Raw genomic sequence first — 13692 nt, forward strand, 5'->3', positions numbered from 1 at the left:
GGAATCCCACGTCGATAAACGGGACCACGTTGATGGCGACCAACGGGAGCCTCCTGGCCTCGTTCTCGTCGGGCGCGTCCGTGACGGTCACGGCCACGGTCGGGGCCCTGCAGTTCCTCGTCTCCCTGCCGGAGGCCATGCGCGGCAGGACCACGGGGCTGCTCGGTGAGGAAAGCCGTCGCGATGGCAACGAGAGGATGCTGCGTTGAGAAAGGCCCCGGCAAGCGCGTGACAATCCAACACCCCCCTCCTTGCCGCGTGAAACCTTCTAGGAGTGTTCAACGGAAACAAGACCGATGACTTCCAGGCTTCCGACGGAACCATCCTGCCCTTCGACGGAACCACTCTTCCTTCAGAATCCAAGATATTTTACGAGTTTGGATCAACGTGTAAGTCCGTCTACGGTTTCGGGATCTTCAGACGCATGTTCATACGATTATTCGAGAAACCCCTTCATAAATCGGACCCTTATTTTCTCATAGACAGTTGAAACAGTAGAAACATCACTTGCCGATGTGTGTTTTTCGTTTATCAGCAATATTTAAAAGGGTTTAATCGGTAAAATTACACAAAACACTTGATCATACAAAAGCTCCACGCCAAGTCACATTGGAAACCAGACCGACTCTGTTCAAATTTGTTCAGAGTTGTGTCGATGATGCATCGTAAATCAATCCAGGGTGGCACTGTATAAAAGTTGTAAATGTGGATCATCGTAAATCAGACGGCGTGAATTAGAGGCCGCCTGTATATATATCCATGCCTGTCCCAGTAAGTCTAAGTGATTTGCTGCTCAAATGAGCATGTAGGGAGTGCTCACCTCCTGATAACATCACTGAGACAGGGGTGCAAATTCCACATTCCTATAGTGGGGTGAATCTGTCCATAGGACAACCACTTTTTACTTGATCTCGCAACCTTCCAATTGCGAGCCACCTGGTCTGAGGCATTTTAATTCGCTACAGCTCTCCAGATTCACACCACATTTGTCAATGCAAGCATCTGTCTGGTCAACTTTAATCAGCACCTGACGTTCATTTCCTCAGGGAAAGTGACTCCAAGCAGCTCCCTGTTTCAGTATGGAAGTGGAGAAAGCTGGGACATCTTCAACAACAACAACTTTGTTCCAACCTTCTACGAGCAGCTTCTCAGCGAGAGCAAAAACCTCGACACAATTGCAAGCACCTGCAAAGGCAACCAGGACTGCATATTCGACGTTCTAAGTACCGGCGACCTTGATTTCGGCAAAGCAACTGTACAAGCCTCGGATGCTTTTATAAGCGAAAACAAAATCATCAGTAAGTGCCCAACCTCCGTAGCATTGTCATTGTTTTAACGTTAAAGTGTATTGAGATAAACTCGTGGGCTTCATATGCAACATTGTGTTTGCCAGCAACAACAATAAAATCGCATTTGTCTGACGATGGCATTGGTTCTCTCGACAGGCAACTCGCCACCCAACATCACGGGACGCAACGTCATCCAAACGCGTCTGAACGAGGCCAGCAGCGTTCAGTTGACCGTCACGGACCCAAACGGGGATAATGTCAACATCAGTATTACCCCAACGTCTGCAGATCTCAATATATCAAGTACGAAAAGCACACACAAACAGGTTTTTCTACATCACACCCTAAGGGTGGGTGACTTATCACAAGCACGTGCAATTAATAGCCCATTATTTGCAAGTTAATTTGCATGTGTAATCTTATATGACGTTTACACAATGTGTTTACACGACCTGTGGCAATGGCCAAGTCTCAGACAAGAAAGATGTCTTTGTTATCCTCATGTCGCCCTTGCAAAAGAAATGTGACGTTTCAAAACGTCGTTGAACAAAGTCTGTGGTGGAATTCGATCATGTAATTATCACTCAGAAATTGTAGCCCACGGTCACAAATCTGTTCTTGGCAGCTGCTTGCTAGTGGTTCCACAAATGGCGATTGTGAAATCGTGGGAAGATAAACAAATGCTCTTGAATCCACCAACGATGCTGTTGACCACGACTCCCACGATGGCGCAGTGGTGACACTTGTGCCTCACAACAAGGGCCTGGGTTCAATTCCTGACTCGAGCCCGTGTTCTCTCCCCCTGTTATGCAGTTTGTCTGGTTTCTCTCATTTCCTCTCACAGAAATCACCATACCGTGCATTTAGCTGAGAGCTTCTATACATTCAATGCACACCTTTGCGTGTTGTTATGTCTGTTTGTTTCCCGGCCTGCGCACATTTTTCTGTCATGGGGTTTTTCGTCATTTACAGATTTGCATATTTTTTGGTGGTTTGCCAATTTATTGAAATGTAGATGCGCCCTCCTGAAAAATAGTATTCGGTCTCAGCATGGCTTACCTGGATATACGCATAATGATTATGACTATGACCGTCCTTATTTTACGTTGATGGTCGTGTGTCTCGCCAGGCGATGGCTTGGTGACGTGGCGGCCCACCTCGTCCAAAGAGGTGTTCGCTAGGGTCGTGGCCACGGATGGCGGCCTGGCCCCGACACTGATGGCGCTCAGCCTCACGCTGTGCAACTGCAGCGCCAAAAGCACCTGCCTCTACTCGGAACCACTGTACAGCGTGCAACACAACCAGTCCACCTTCCAAGTGAGAGCAGTATATTGTACAGCAGTCAGCGTTGTCTGATTGAGTTACGACAAGGAGTGACTTGTTAGTTACATAGACTACCGCTGTTGAAACCACATAGTTCGATTCTTGATTATAGTATTTGGCAATTACAGTACTTTGGCATTTTCAGTCAAAGACAAACACAAATAGCATACCATTAATCAGTCTTAATACAATAAGCAGTGTGTGTATGTGAATCAACTGCGTATTTTATTTGGAGGTGCACACAGCTCCGTTACTGAGGCCACGCGTTCTGCTGTCACGCTTGCTCCGTCTGGTCGACATGTCAGGTCGCCGGCTGCAACTGCTCGGACGGCTACGCTGGGCAGTTCTGTGAAGTGGACGTGGACGCCTGTGTGACCAACCCCTGCTACCCGGGCATCAACTGCACAGACCTGCCCCCTCCGTCTTTGGGCTACAAATGTGGTCCCTGCCCTGCGGGCTACACTGGCGATGGGGAGAAGTGTCTTGGCAAGTCGACAGAGAAGTCCCTTGTGGCCTGGCCTCTGATATCCACGAATGTGCAGGAGTGGTGTTGGATCTTTAAGTGACCGAATGTGACCCCGGGTTTTTTCTCTATGTATTTCGCCAGACATTGATGAGTGCAACGTCACGTCCCCTTGCGGTGGTCATGGAAGCTGCACCAACAGCCCAGGATCCTTCAACTGCAGCTGCTTCCCCGGCTACAGAGACCCTCCAACCTGCCGGGACATCGACGAGTGTGCGGAGAACACATCCATCTGCAACAACGCCACCGAAAACTGTCGCAACAAAGAAGGGAATTACAGCTGCTTCCCCAGGCCAGGCCTCCCAGGTACGGCTGCAGTACTCGCAACTGACAGGGAATCCTGAAGCACAACGTGAGCATAAGGGCAGCTATCGATGGAAACAGCACAATCCATCAGTAGCCTTGTGATCTGATGAAAGCGATTTGTTTTTTATGGAGCACCCTTTACATTTGTACTGATAAACACTTTAACTGCACTTTTTTATACGGTCCATTCTTGACACAACACTCTCACTGTCAAACGTTCAAACTCGACCAAATATGTTGCACTAAAGTAAAAATGTATTGTCTCATACATATGACGTGCATTGAAAGTCATGTCTAGCTCCCCATAAAAATACTGCTCTTCATCACGCTCCATCTTCTTCTAAACAGGCAACAAGCCGCCAACTATCAACGGAAGTACCGAGGTTCAAGCGCGGTTGAATGAGTCGACGATTCTACAGATCACGGTCGTGGATCCCGAGTCAGACCCCATCACCCTTACGATCACTCCAATCTCTTCAGACTTCACAATTTATGGTAAATATATCATTGTCATAAAACGTTTATCCACCGTGTTAGACAAACCTTCGTGGCAGAAAGAGTCGGAACTGTACTCTGGGTAACTGCTTCCCAGCCACGATGCATGTCTTCTTTTGTGTAATCACCATTGCCTGTTACCGGCTATGACATATGAATCATATAGATGAAAACTGACTAAGAAAATGGAACTAAAAGCTGATAGTTGCATAAATAAGTGTGGAGGGGTGTATGCTCAGGATTACACTAAGAAACAGTAAGTGGAACACACGGATAAGGGGCCAAATACAAATTAAAGAAATTAAAATGTTCAGCAAAATAAGTGGGTTGAGCAGGACCCATCATGGCTAGGAGGGACGATGGCCAAGAGATAAGACTGGTGATGGACGTGAGAAAGAGACCACCACGGAGATGGAGCAATGAGATCAGTGCAAGCGCAGTAGTGAGTGGGATTGTGGCATTGCAGAGCTGTGTGAGGTGGCAATGGCAGGTGAAGGCCTTCATCCGACAATGGAATGGTCGTGGTCAATGGATTTACTTGTTGATATAGATGTCTTCTTTGCAGTTGGGGCAGTCGTGAAAATAAAACCGACATATACCTATCAGTGTCTATACATTGTGTAAATATAAGATGTTCGTACATTAATTTAAAGGAAGCCCTACGTGGGCACAATTGCCAGTGCATGCGTACTGCAATCAGAACCCTGCCGCTGCCGTGCGTGAGGGACAGACCGCTAAACGATCGCCCTGACCACTCTCACCCTCCACGTGCGGTCGCTCTCCCCCAGCCAACGGCTCGGTGGGGTGGCGGCCCAGCTCCACGCGGGAGGCGTTGGTGTGGCTGGTGGCCTCGGACGGAGGGAGTTCATCGCGGGTGGCGCTCTCGCTCACCATGTGCAACTGCAGCCGGAACGCCGTTTGCAACTCATCGCAGCCACTGCTCAGCGGCTCCAACGACTCGCCATCGTTTCAGGTGCTGAGGCACCCCGAGGATGGTTGTTGATATTCTCACGTGGCCGTAGCGTACTCTCGTAAAGCCAACCACGTGCACTGTGAGATGTTGTTCTGCATTCACAGCGATCGTACCACTGACATGATGGGAATAACAAAAAACGATTACAGCTAAAGTGCATTCGATATGCACTGGTCGGTATAGGCTACTTATTTATATATATATACATGCCTTTATGCGTGTGACTGGGCGTGTTCTTCACTGTAGAAATGCATAGAATATACGTGCTAGATTTAGAATAAGTGTATGTACTCGCGTTGTTACGTGTGTGCTGTGTATGGGACAATCGACACCCGTGATAGCCTTGCGAACGATATGTTCGACCCCAAGTGATGATTACCCAGGTGAAATATTTTAATGAATAAAAACAAATACAATTACATAAAAATGAGAAACCACATTCACGTTTCCGAGAGGAGGCAGACAGACAACTGAAACGATGGAAAAAAAACATTCTCCCATTTCCAACCGGCCCTTGCACATCGGAGGTATATCAACATGTTCCCAATGGATGTGGCCTCTCTGCGCGCCCGTGGGTGTAGGTCGCGAGCTGCCTGTGCTCGAGCGGCTACGTTGGAACCTACTGTGACCAGGACTACGACGCCTGCGTGAAGAGCCCGTGTTTCTCCGGGGTGACCTGCACGGACCTGCCCGCGCCATCGCTGAACTTCACGTGCGGACCTTGTCCTGTCGGGTACAGCGGCAACGGGAGGTCCTGTCTGGGTAAGCAACATCACGTCGGCCTTGTGACGCGTCCCGGCGGGAGCGCATTCACCGCTTGTTGTAGAGGTTTGCGGCTCGAGCCCAGCGACCGCCCTGGTTAATACTGCGGTGTGCTTATTAAGCATAAAATGCTACATGCACCATCTGCTTCACAGTGGATGTTAAAGTTCCCCTCACATAATTCGAAATGAGTATGACATCGTGTGCCAACGTCATGGTCCAAATTGACCAAGTTAAAAAAATGACCTGCAAATGACTCAATTTGGATTACACGTAGCAAACGTGGCACCCTACTGGCAGGCAAATGCCTGTTTGCAGGCCAGGTGCTCAGTCACCTTATGCCCACATTGACCGCTGCCACTGGGGGTGCCCTTTTGAATGTTTGAGATGAGATGTGCTGTAACACGCTCTGGGTTGCCGCAGTGTAAAGGGCACTGGGTACAAAAATGAATATTAACGAAACCATATCGGCTGAAGTTCTTGGTAAAATAAATGATCTTACTCTCGCTGACGCACATATAGATTTGCAGATATACCAGATTCATAATAAATTGACACTGCCGGTAATAAATAGGTGCAGCATTTTATTTTGAAGGACATCTTCACGTACGAATCATGAAACACTTGTTATGGGGTTGACTTTAAAATCAATGATCGTTGATCTCAATTACGAGTCCAGCAGTTCACCTGCTTTGTGGCCTGGCCTCTGATATCCACGAATGTGCAGGAGTGGTGTTGGATATTTAAGTAACCGAATGTGACCCCGGGTATTTTCTCTATGTATTTTGTCAGACATTGATGAGTGCAACGTCACGTCCCCTTGCGGTGGTCATGGAAGCTGTACCAACAGCCCAGGATCCTTCAACTGCAGCTGCTTCCCCGGCTACAGAGACCCTCCCACCTGCCGGGACATCGACGAGTGTGCGGAGAACACGTTCATCTGCAACAACGTCACCGAAAACTGTCGCAACAATGAAGGGAATTACAGCTGCTTCCCCAGGCCAGGCCTCCCAGGTACGGCTGCAGTACTCGCAACTGACAGGGAATCCTGCAGCACAACGTGAGCATGAGGGCAGCTTTCGATGAAAACAGCACAATCCATCAGTGGCCTTGTGATCTGATCGCAGCGATTTGTTTTTGATGGAGCACCCTTCACACCGCAGCGTCTCAGAGCACCTTACACGCCATAAGTGGCTTGCATCTCATCTCCAACTTTTGTAAGGGCACCCCAAGTGGCAGCTGCTCATGTGGGCAGAAGATGACTGACCACCTGGTCTACAAACCGGCGTTGGTCTGCCAGTAGGATGGCGATGATTGCTATTTGTAATCCCATTTTAGTCATTTGGTAAATTTGAACCATGACGCCGGCACACAATGGTTGATTGACATCCGGCGATCTTAAACATTCACTGTGCAGCAGACAACTTGCCTTTTATGGTTCATACCACCGCATTAATAACCAGGGTGGCCTGTTGGAATCGAACCGTGAACCTCTGCAACAAGCAGTGAACGCGCTACCACTGAGCGACGTCATTGTCCCATGATATTTACATTAAACGTGCACGTAATTACAACATTTGTACTGATAAACGCTTTAACTGCACATATTTATATAGTCCATTCTTGAGACAACACTCTCACTGTCAAACGTTCAAAACCGATCAAATATGTTGCACTGAAGTAAAAATGTATTGTCTAACACATCAGACATGCGTTGTATGTCATGTCTAGCTCCCCATAAAAATACTGCTCTTCATCATGCTCCATCCTCTACTAAACAGGCAACAAGCCGCCAACTATCAACGGAAGTACCGAGGTTCAAGCGCGGTTGAATGAGTCGACGATTCTACAGATCACGGTCGTGGATCCCGAGTCAGACCCCATCACCCTGACGATCACTCCGAATTCTTCAGACTTCACAATTTACGGTAAATATATCATTGTCATAAAACGTTTATCCACCGTGTGTTAGACAAACCTTCGTGGTTGGAAGAGTCGGAACTGTACTCTGGGTAACTGCTTCCCAGCCATGATGCATGTCTTCTTTTGTGTAATCACCATTGCCTGTTACCGGCTATGACATATGAATCATAAAGATGAAAACTGACTAAGAAAATGAAACAAAAAGCTGATAGTTGCATAAATACGTGCGGAGGGGTGTATGCTCAGGAAGACACTAAGAGACGGGAAGTGGAACAAACAGATCAGGGGCCAAATACAAATTAAATACATCATATTTGATGTTCAGAAAAATAAGTGGGTTGAGCAGGACCCATCATGGCTAGGAGGGACGATGGCCAAGAGATAAGACTGGTGATGGACGTGAGAAAGAGACCACCACGGAGATGGAGCAATGAGATCAGTGCAAGCGCAGTAGTGAGTGGGATTGTGGCATTGCAGAGCTGTGTGAGGTGGCAATGGCAGGTGAAGGCCTTCATCCGACAATGGAATGGTCGTGGTTAATGAAATTACTTGTTGATGTAGATGTCTTCTTTGCAGTTGCGGCAGTCGTTAAATTAAACCGACATATATTTATCAGTGTCTATACATTGTGTAAATATAAGGTGTTCATAAATTAATTTAAAGGAAGCCCTACGTGGGCACAATTGCCAGTGCATGCGTACTGCAATCAGAACCCTGCCGCTGCCGTGCGTGAGGGACAGACAGCAGCTAAACGATCGCCCTGACCACTCTCACTCTCCACGTGCGGTCGCTCTCCCCCAGCCAACGGCTCGGTGGGGTGGCGGCCCAGCTCCACGCGGGAGGCGTTGGTGTGGCTGGTGGCCTCGGACGGAGGGAGTTCATCGCGGGTGGCGCTCTCGCTCACCGTGTGCAACTGCAGCCGGAACGCCGCTTGCAACTTCTCGCAGCCGCTGCTCAGCAGCTCCAACGACTCGGCATCGTTTCAGGTGCCACAGGACCTCGAGGATGGGTGTTGATATTCTCACGCGTGCTAGATTTAGAATAAGTGTGTGTACTCGCGTTGTTACGCGTGTGCTGTGTATGGGACAATCGACACCTGGGGATCGCCTTGCTAACGAGATGTTCGACCCCAAGTGATGATTACCCAGGTGAAATATTTTCATGAATTGAAACAAATACAATTACATAAAAATGAGAAACCACATTCACGTTTCCGAGAGGAGGCAGACAGACAACTGAAACGATGGAAAAAACATTTTCCCATTTCCAACCGGCCCTTGCACGTCGGAGGTATATCAACATGTTCCCAATGGATGTGGCCTCTCTGCGCGCCCGTGGGTGTAGGTCGCGAGCTGCCTGTGCTCGAGCGGCTACGTTGGAACCTACTGTGACCAGGACTACGACGCCTGCGTGAAGAGCCCGTGTTTCTCCGGGGTGACCTGCACGGACCTGCCCGCGCCATCGCTGAACTTCACGTGCGGACCTTGTCCTGTCGGGTACAGCGGCAACGGGAGGTCCTGTCTGGGTAAGCAACATCACGTCGGCCTTGTGAATGAGTTCTCAGCACTGCTTTTGGGCGCTCTGAGCCGGCGCAAGGAACTGGTGGATCCTACAGGGGAGCTGATTTGGACACCGGAATTTCCCTGATGTCGGGAGTTCAAGTGTTTACTTTTACCCCAACTGCTTCGCGCCGTGTTGACCGCGTACCCTGGATCGTGTTTGAGTTGTATCTTTGGCGTTTTCTTTGGTTCGTGTCATGTTCACCGCCAACCGTGGACCGTATGTGTATGTTGAACTTCTTTAGCACTGCACATAGCCAACCGTGCTAATGCTGGAGGGACAACTAAACACAAAAAGCATTTCTGAATGTTAGTGTGGCGGCGCTCTTTTCTCTCAAATGATGCTAAAATGTTGCTCTCAATGTTCAGCATTTTGAGGTGCAATTTGAATGTATGACACACCATCAAATAAACATCACAACATGTGCGCACTCCCAGAAGGATGTGTGGCGGATGGCATGTGTAAAACACCTTATTTTTGTCGATGCGGAGACACATGCGTGTGACGGAGGGGTTTGGTCTGCTCGAACGTGGCCCTCGCATCTTTCCTCTTCTCTTTGTGCCAGACGTTGACGAGTGCGACGGCACTTCGCTTTGTGGCGGAGGCGGAAGCTGCACCAACAGCCCGGGCTCCTTCACCTGCAGCTGCTTGCCCGGCTACAGGGGCCACTTGTGCATGGACGTGGACGAGTGTGTGGAGAGCCCAAATGTCTGCAACAGCAGCCAAAACTGCATGAACACGCTCGGCAGTTTCCTGTGCACCTGCAAGCTGGGCACATCAGGTCAGGCCCATGCGTTGATATCTTAAGTCTTACATTCATAAGTGCGCAACTCTTATAAGCCAGGTCATAACGAGTGTGCAATTGCAGCAAAATCATATCAGTGAGTCCTAACAACAACAACAACAACTTGTAATTGTAGAGCATCCATAAGGTAACAGGAGTCTCGGAGAACACAATCGCACAGGGAGATCGGAAGAAAATGGGAGGGAGCGAGCAAGAGCAAGGGAAGAAAGTTGCTTGCTCACCCACTCATTAATCCACTCACCCACACATTTACTCATCCACTCATTCGCTCACCTACTCGCGAATCCACTCACCCACCCACTCACCACTCACTCACCCACCCAATCACGAATCCACTCACCCACCCACTCACTCACCACTCACTTGCTCACTTACTCATCCACTCACTCGCTCACTCACCCACTCACGAATCCACTCACCCACCCACTCACTCGCTCACTCACTCACTAATCCACTTACTCATTCACCCGCTCACTTATCTACCCACTCGCTCGCTCACAAATTCACGAATCCACTTACTCACCCTCCCACTTGCTCATCAACCCACTCGCTCACTCACGAATCCACTTACTCGCCCACCTACTCGCTCATCCACCCACTCGCTCACTCAGCCATTCACTCAAAAACAGGAAGCAATTAAGGGAGTGTGACGGCTCGGGGTGAGAAAGAGGGTTTGAGGAGAGACGTGAATGCAGAGAGAGAGAGGGGGGGGGGCTGCATTGTTTACTGATAATGATGTTCCAGACGGCGACTTTCGTTAAAAGAGAACATAAATTACGAAGCGCTGTTGATGTGATTTTGCAATAACATAAAAATGTTGAGTCTGTTTGCAATTTCAATCCACGTGTGTGTTTTGTTTGTGTGGAGCAGGTAGCGACTGTACAGAGTCGCCGTGCCCCGGGCTGAGCTGCCCTGAGAGCTACTGCGATAACAACGGCACGTGCAGCGTCAACACGGCCACGTGCAGGCTGCAGTGCTCTTGTGGAGACAGCTACAGGGGAGACAGCTGCCAGAACGGCAAGGAGATCATTCAGGCCACGTTAAGATACACAGGTGACCGTGCGCACGCTGTACACTGCACGTGGGCAGAAAGGCGTCTGCGCTGGGCACGTACGATTCAGCCGTTTATACCGATTCTTATTCTCATGATACGTGCTACGAATGGTACCCAGAAGGATCGACCGGTTACCGTCTATGTCAGGGGTCCCCAACCCCCGGTCCGCGGACCGGTACCGGTCCGTGGCCTGTTAGGAACCGGGCGGCACAGCAGGAGGTGAGCGGTGGGCAAGCGAGCGAAGCTACATCATCTGCATTGACAGATGAAGCTTCATCATCTGCATTGACAGATGAAGCTTCATCATCTGTGTTGACAGCCGGTGATGAGGTCACAAGCAGTGGGGTTGGTGTGCTGTGGATGAACATGAACACGTTGCCAAAGTTCATCTCCTCCTCTTGCCCGCAGATCTGAAAGCGAAATACCGGCTTTTCTTGGAGTTCTTAAATAAAAATTACAGGAATGAGTTAAATGATACCACAAGTGATTACTACACAGTGCATGCCAAGAACCACACCAAGGCTGTGAGTATATTTCTGTGTAGTCTATGTTTCTGTAGCTTAGTTCTGAATGTGTTCTGTTCAATCTGCAGGATATTTGCTTGAGGCAATTTGCACTTATGGAATTAAGCTTTAATGATGAGACTGCATCCAGATCTTCAATGATATCTGTAAGCTGCTCACACAATCAACACAATTAACCCAAAAAAATCTCTATTATGGATCACACAATCATGTCTGGTTAAACCCAGGATGGGCTGTAGGCAGGTCAGCCTGAATGTTTTAAACTGGCACAGATGTTCCTTTAAAGGGCTTCACATTTCACAAGCATAGAGAAGTGAGGGCATAACTTTGGATGAGAACACCCTGGAGCTTCATTCGGACTGACAGGCCAAGTAGCTTCCACACAGCGTTACACGACTGATGAAATATAATGTCACTCAATCGATTCAGAGTGATGTTTCACAGGGGGGAACTGCTTCCTCAGAATGTTGACGTACGGCAGCCCCAATAGGGTCAACCTTGCCTTGCCCCGTGATGTGGCCACACGGAGCACACACGGAGCACACAAACCACCAGGCCCACCTTGCATGTTTACTCATTGCTACCTTCAGGAATGAAATGCACTATCTAGTAATTATCCTGTCCTGAAGATGCTTGGCAGAGTTTCAAGTGAAATGTCATATCGAATTGCAAAATACATATTCTAGCAAAGTAAATATTTGTCAATAGTATGATGGAGATGTTTCCCAAATTACAGCTGTGTCCATGTCGAAGAAAATATATGTGTTTAAACATCACTTGTCATCTACATTTGCATTGTTGCTGTTCAAAATGAAACGTGGCGAGTAAGTAAACCTTTCTTTCTGCAGGTTGCAGACAAACTGAGTGCAATTGAGATCTATGACAGCACAGCTCTCGCAGGCTTTAGGTAAGTGCTTTAAGCAAATACTTTGAGTACGATGTTTTACTTCCTGTCCTGAAGGCGAGCTTAAAATAATCTCATGATTTAACTTCTGGTTCTGCATGGATTTCATCCGGGTTCTCATAGCCAAAACATCCCGATGCTGAAAAAGTACTCAATTGCGATAACACATCGTAACATCGCCCCATATCGTGAAACTGCTGCAGACTGTGAAATGGAGCGCCTTCCTCCATGGACAGCCTTGCGCTATAAGAATGTCGCATCCACCACATGAACTCAGTTACTATTATTATTATTCTTGTTGTTCTGCTGTGCGTGTGAAACTGACTGCTGCGTTGTGTTTTTGTCCACACCAGTGGAACCAGTGGCTCGCAGCTGACAACCGTGATCATAGCCAGTTTCAAATATACGTCCCAAGCAAATGTGTTAACGATCTACAACGGCACACTCGAGCAACGCATTAATGCCTCGTTTAGCAAAAATAGAGTACTGGAACCCATCCACCTGAAAAATCTTACAGTGGAATCAATCGGTGAGTAGGGCTGTGTGACGTTGATATTCATGAAAAATTCAATCACTGACTTAGCAACAACAGTGTTATGAAACACATCGGCTTTCACAGTCAATGTTACGATTCACAGTGGATTTGTGAGTTAGGCAACGAAATTAACCAGCCACATTTGCATCGTTAAGACCCTCCACCACCTGAAATAGACAACCAGAATCAAATGGCTCACCGGCAAGTTGAGAGAACAATTCTCAAAACCATATTCAGCGATTAGATATGACGTTCGCTTGAGAATAGATTCGGGAAGTCGGAGTAGAGTTCTAAAATAGTCTGACATCCTGGATGTTTATTCTGACTTCCTGGATGTTTTAGTGAGGACGTTTGATGCATCCTCAAATGAAACGTCCTGTCTAGTTTCCAAATTAGGTTATGAAGATTGTTCTCCAACTTAGCGGTTGGTGAGCTGAAACACAACGACACGGCACGTTGAATGCTTGTACACATGACAATCTAATCTTGTTTGGTTATATCAGGTGGTGGAGGTCGCAACAACACAAATTTGGTCAGATCATCGCATGGCCTATGAATCATAATCATAAGGAACTCAACATCTAAATAAACTGTTCTTGGAGGATACATATTTTTTTTTAGTTTTCAGAGAACACACAAAAAAGTGAAAACAAATCAGATTTTTAGAAACATCTGTATTTACCGAAATGAATGGACCTTTGTGTACTGAACGGGAC

The 13692-nt window shown here is 48.0% G+C and overlaps 1 protein-coding gene across 1 annotated transcript; it reads left to right on the top strand.

The window, feature by feature from the left end:
• Positions 1–1790: 1790 nt before the first annotated feature.
• Positions 1791–11912, top strand: LOC144942674 (uncharacterized). The gene is made up of 15 exons (XM_078869473.1): positions 1791–1812; positions 2419–2606; positions 2918–3098; positions 3220–3441; positions 3790–3936; positions 4725–4909; positions 5491–5671; positions 6464–6685; positions 7453–7599; positions 8396–8580; positions 8939–9119; positions 9720–9935; positions 10830–11012; positions 11422–11537; positions 11904–11912. The coding sequence occupies exons 1-15, from the start codon at positions 1791–1793 to the stop codon at positions 11910–11912; spliced, it is 2385 nt and encodes a 794-aa protein (XP_078725599.1).
• The last annotated feature ends 1780 nt before the right edge of the window (positions 11913–13692 follow it).

The sequence above is a fragment of the Lampetra fluviatilis genome, chromosome 28 (genome assembly GCF_964198595.1).
Source record: "Lampetra fluviatilis chromosome 28, kcLamFluv1.1, whole genome shotgun sequence".
Taxonomy (NCBI): domain Eukaryota; kingdom Metazoa; phylum Chordata; class Hyperoartia; order Petromyzontiformes; family Petromyzontidae; genus Lampetra; species Lampetra fluviatilis.

Coding starts and splice junctions, on each gene's coding strand:
- LOC144942674 (XM_078869473.1), top strand. CDS start 1,791: ATGTCGCCCTTGCAAAAGAAAT. Junction 2,607..2,917: donor ACAACCAGTCCACCTTCCAA/GTGAGAGCAGTA, acceptor TCGACATGTCAG/GTCGCCGGCTGCAACTGCTC. Junction 5,672..6,463: donor CAACGGGAGGTCCTGTCTGG/GTAAGCAACATC, acceptor GTATTTTGTCAG/ACATTGATGAGTGCAACGTC.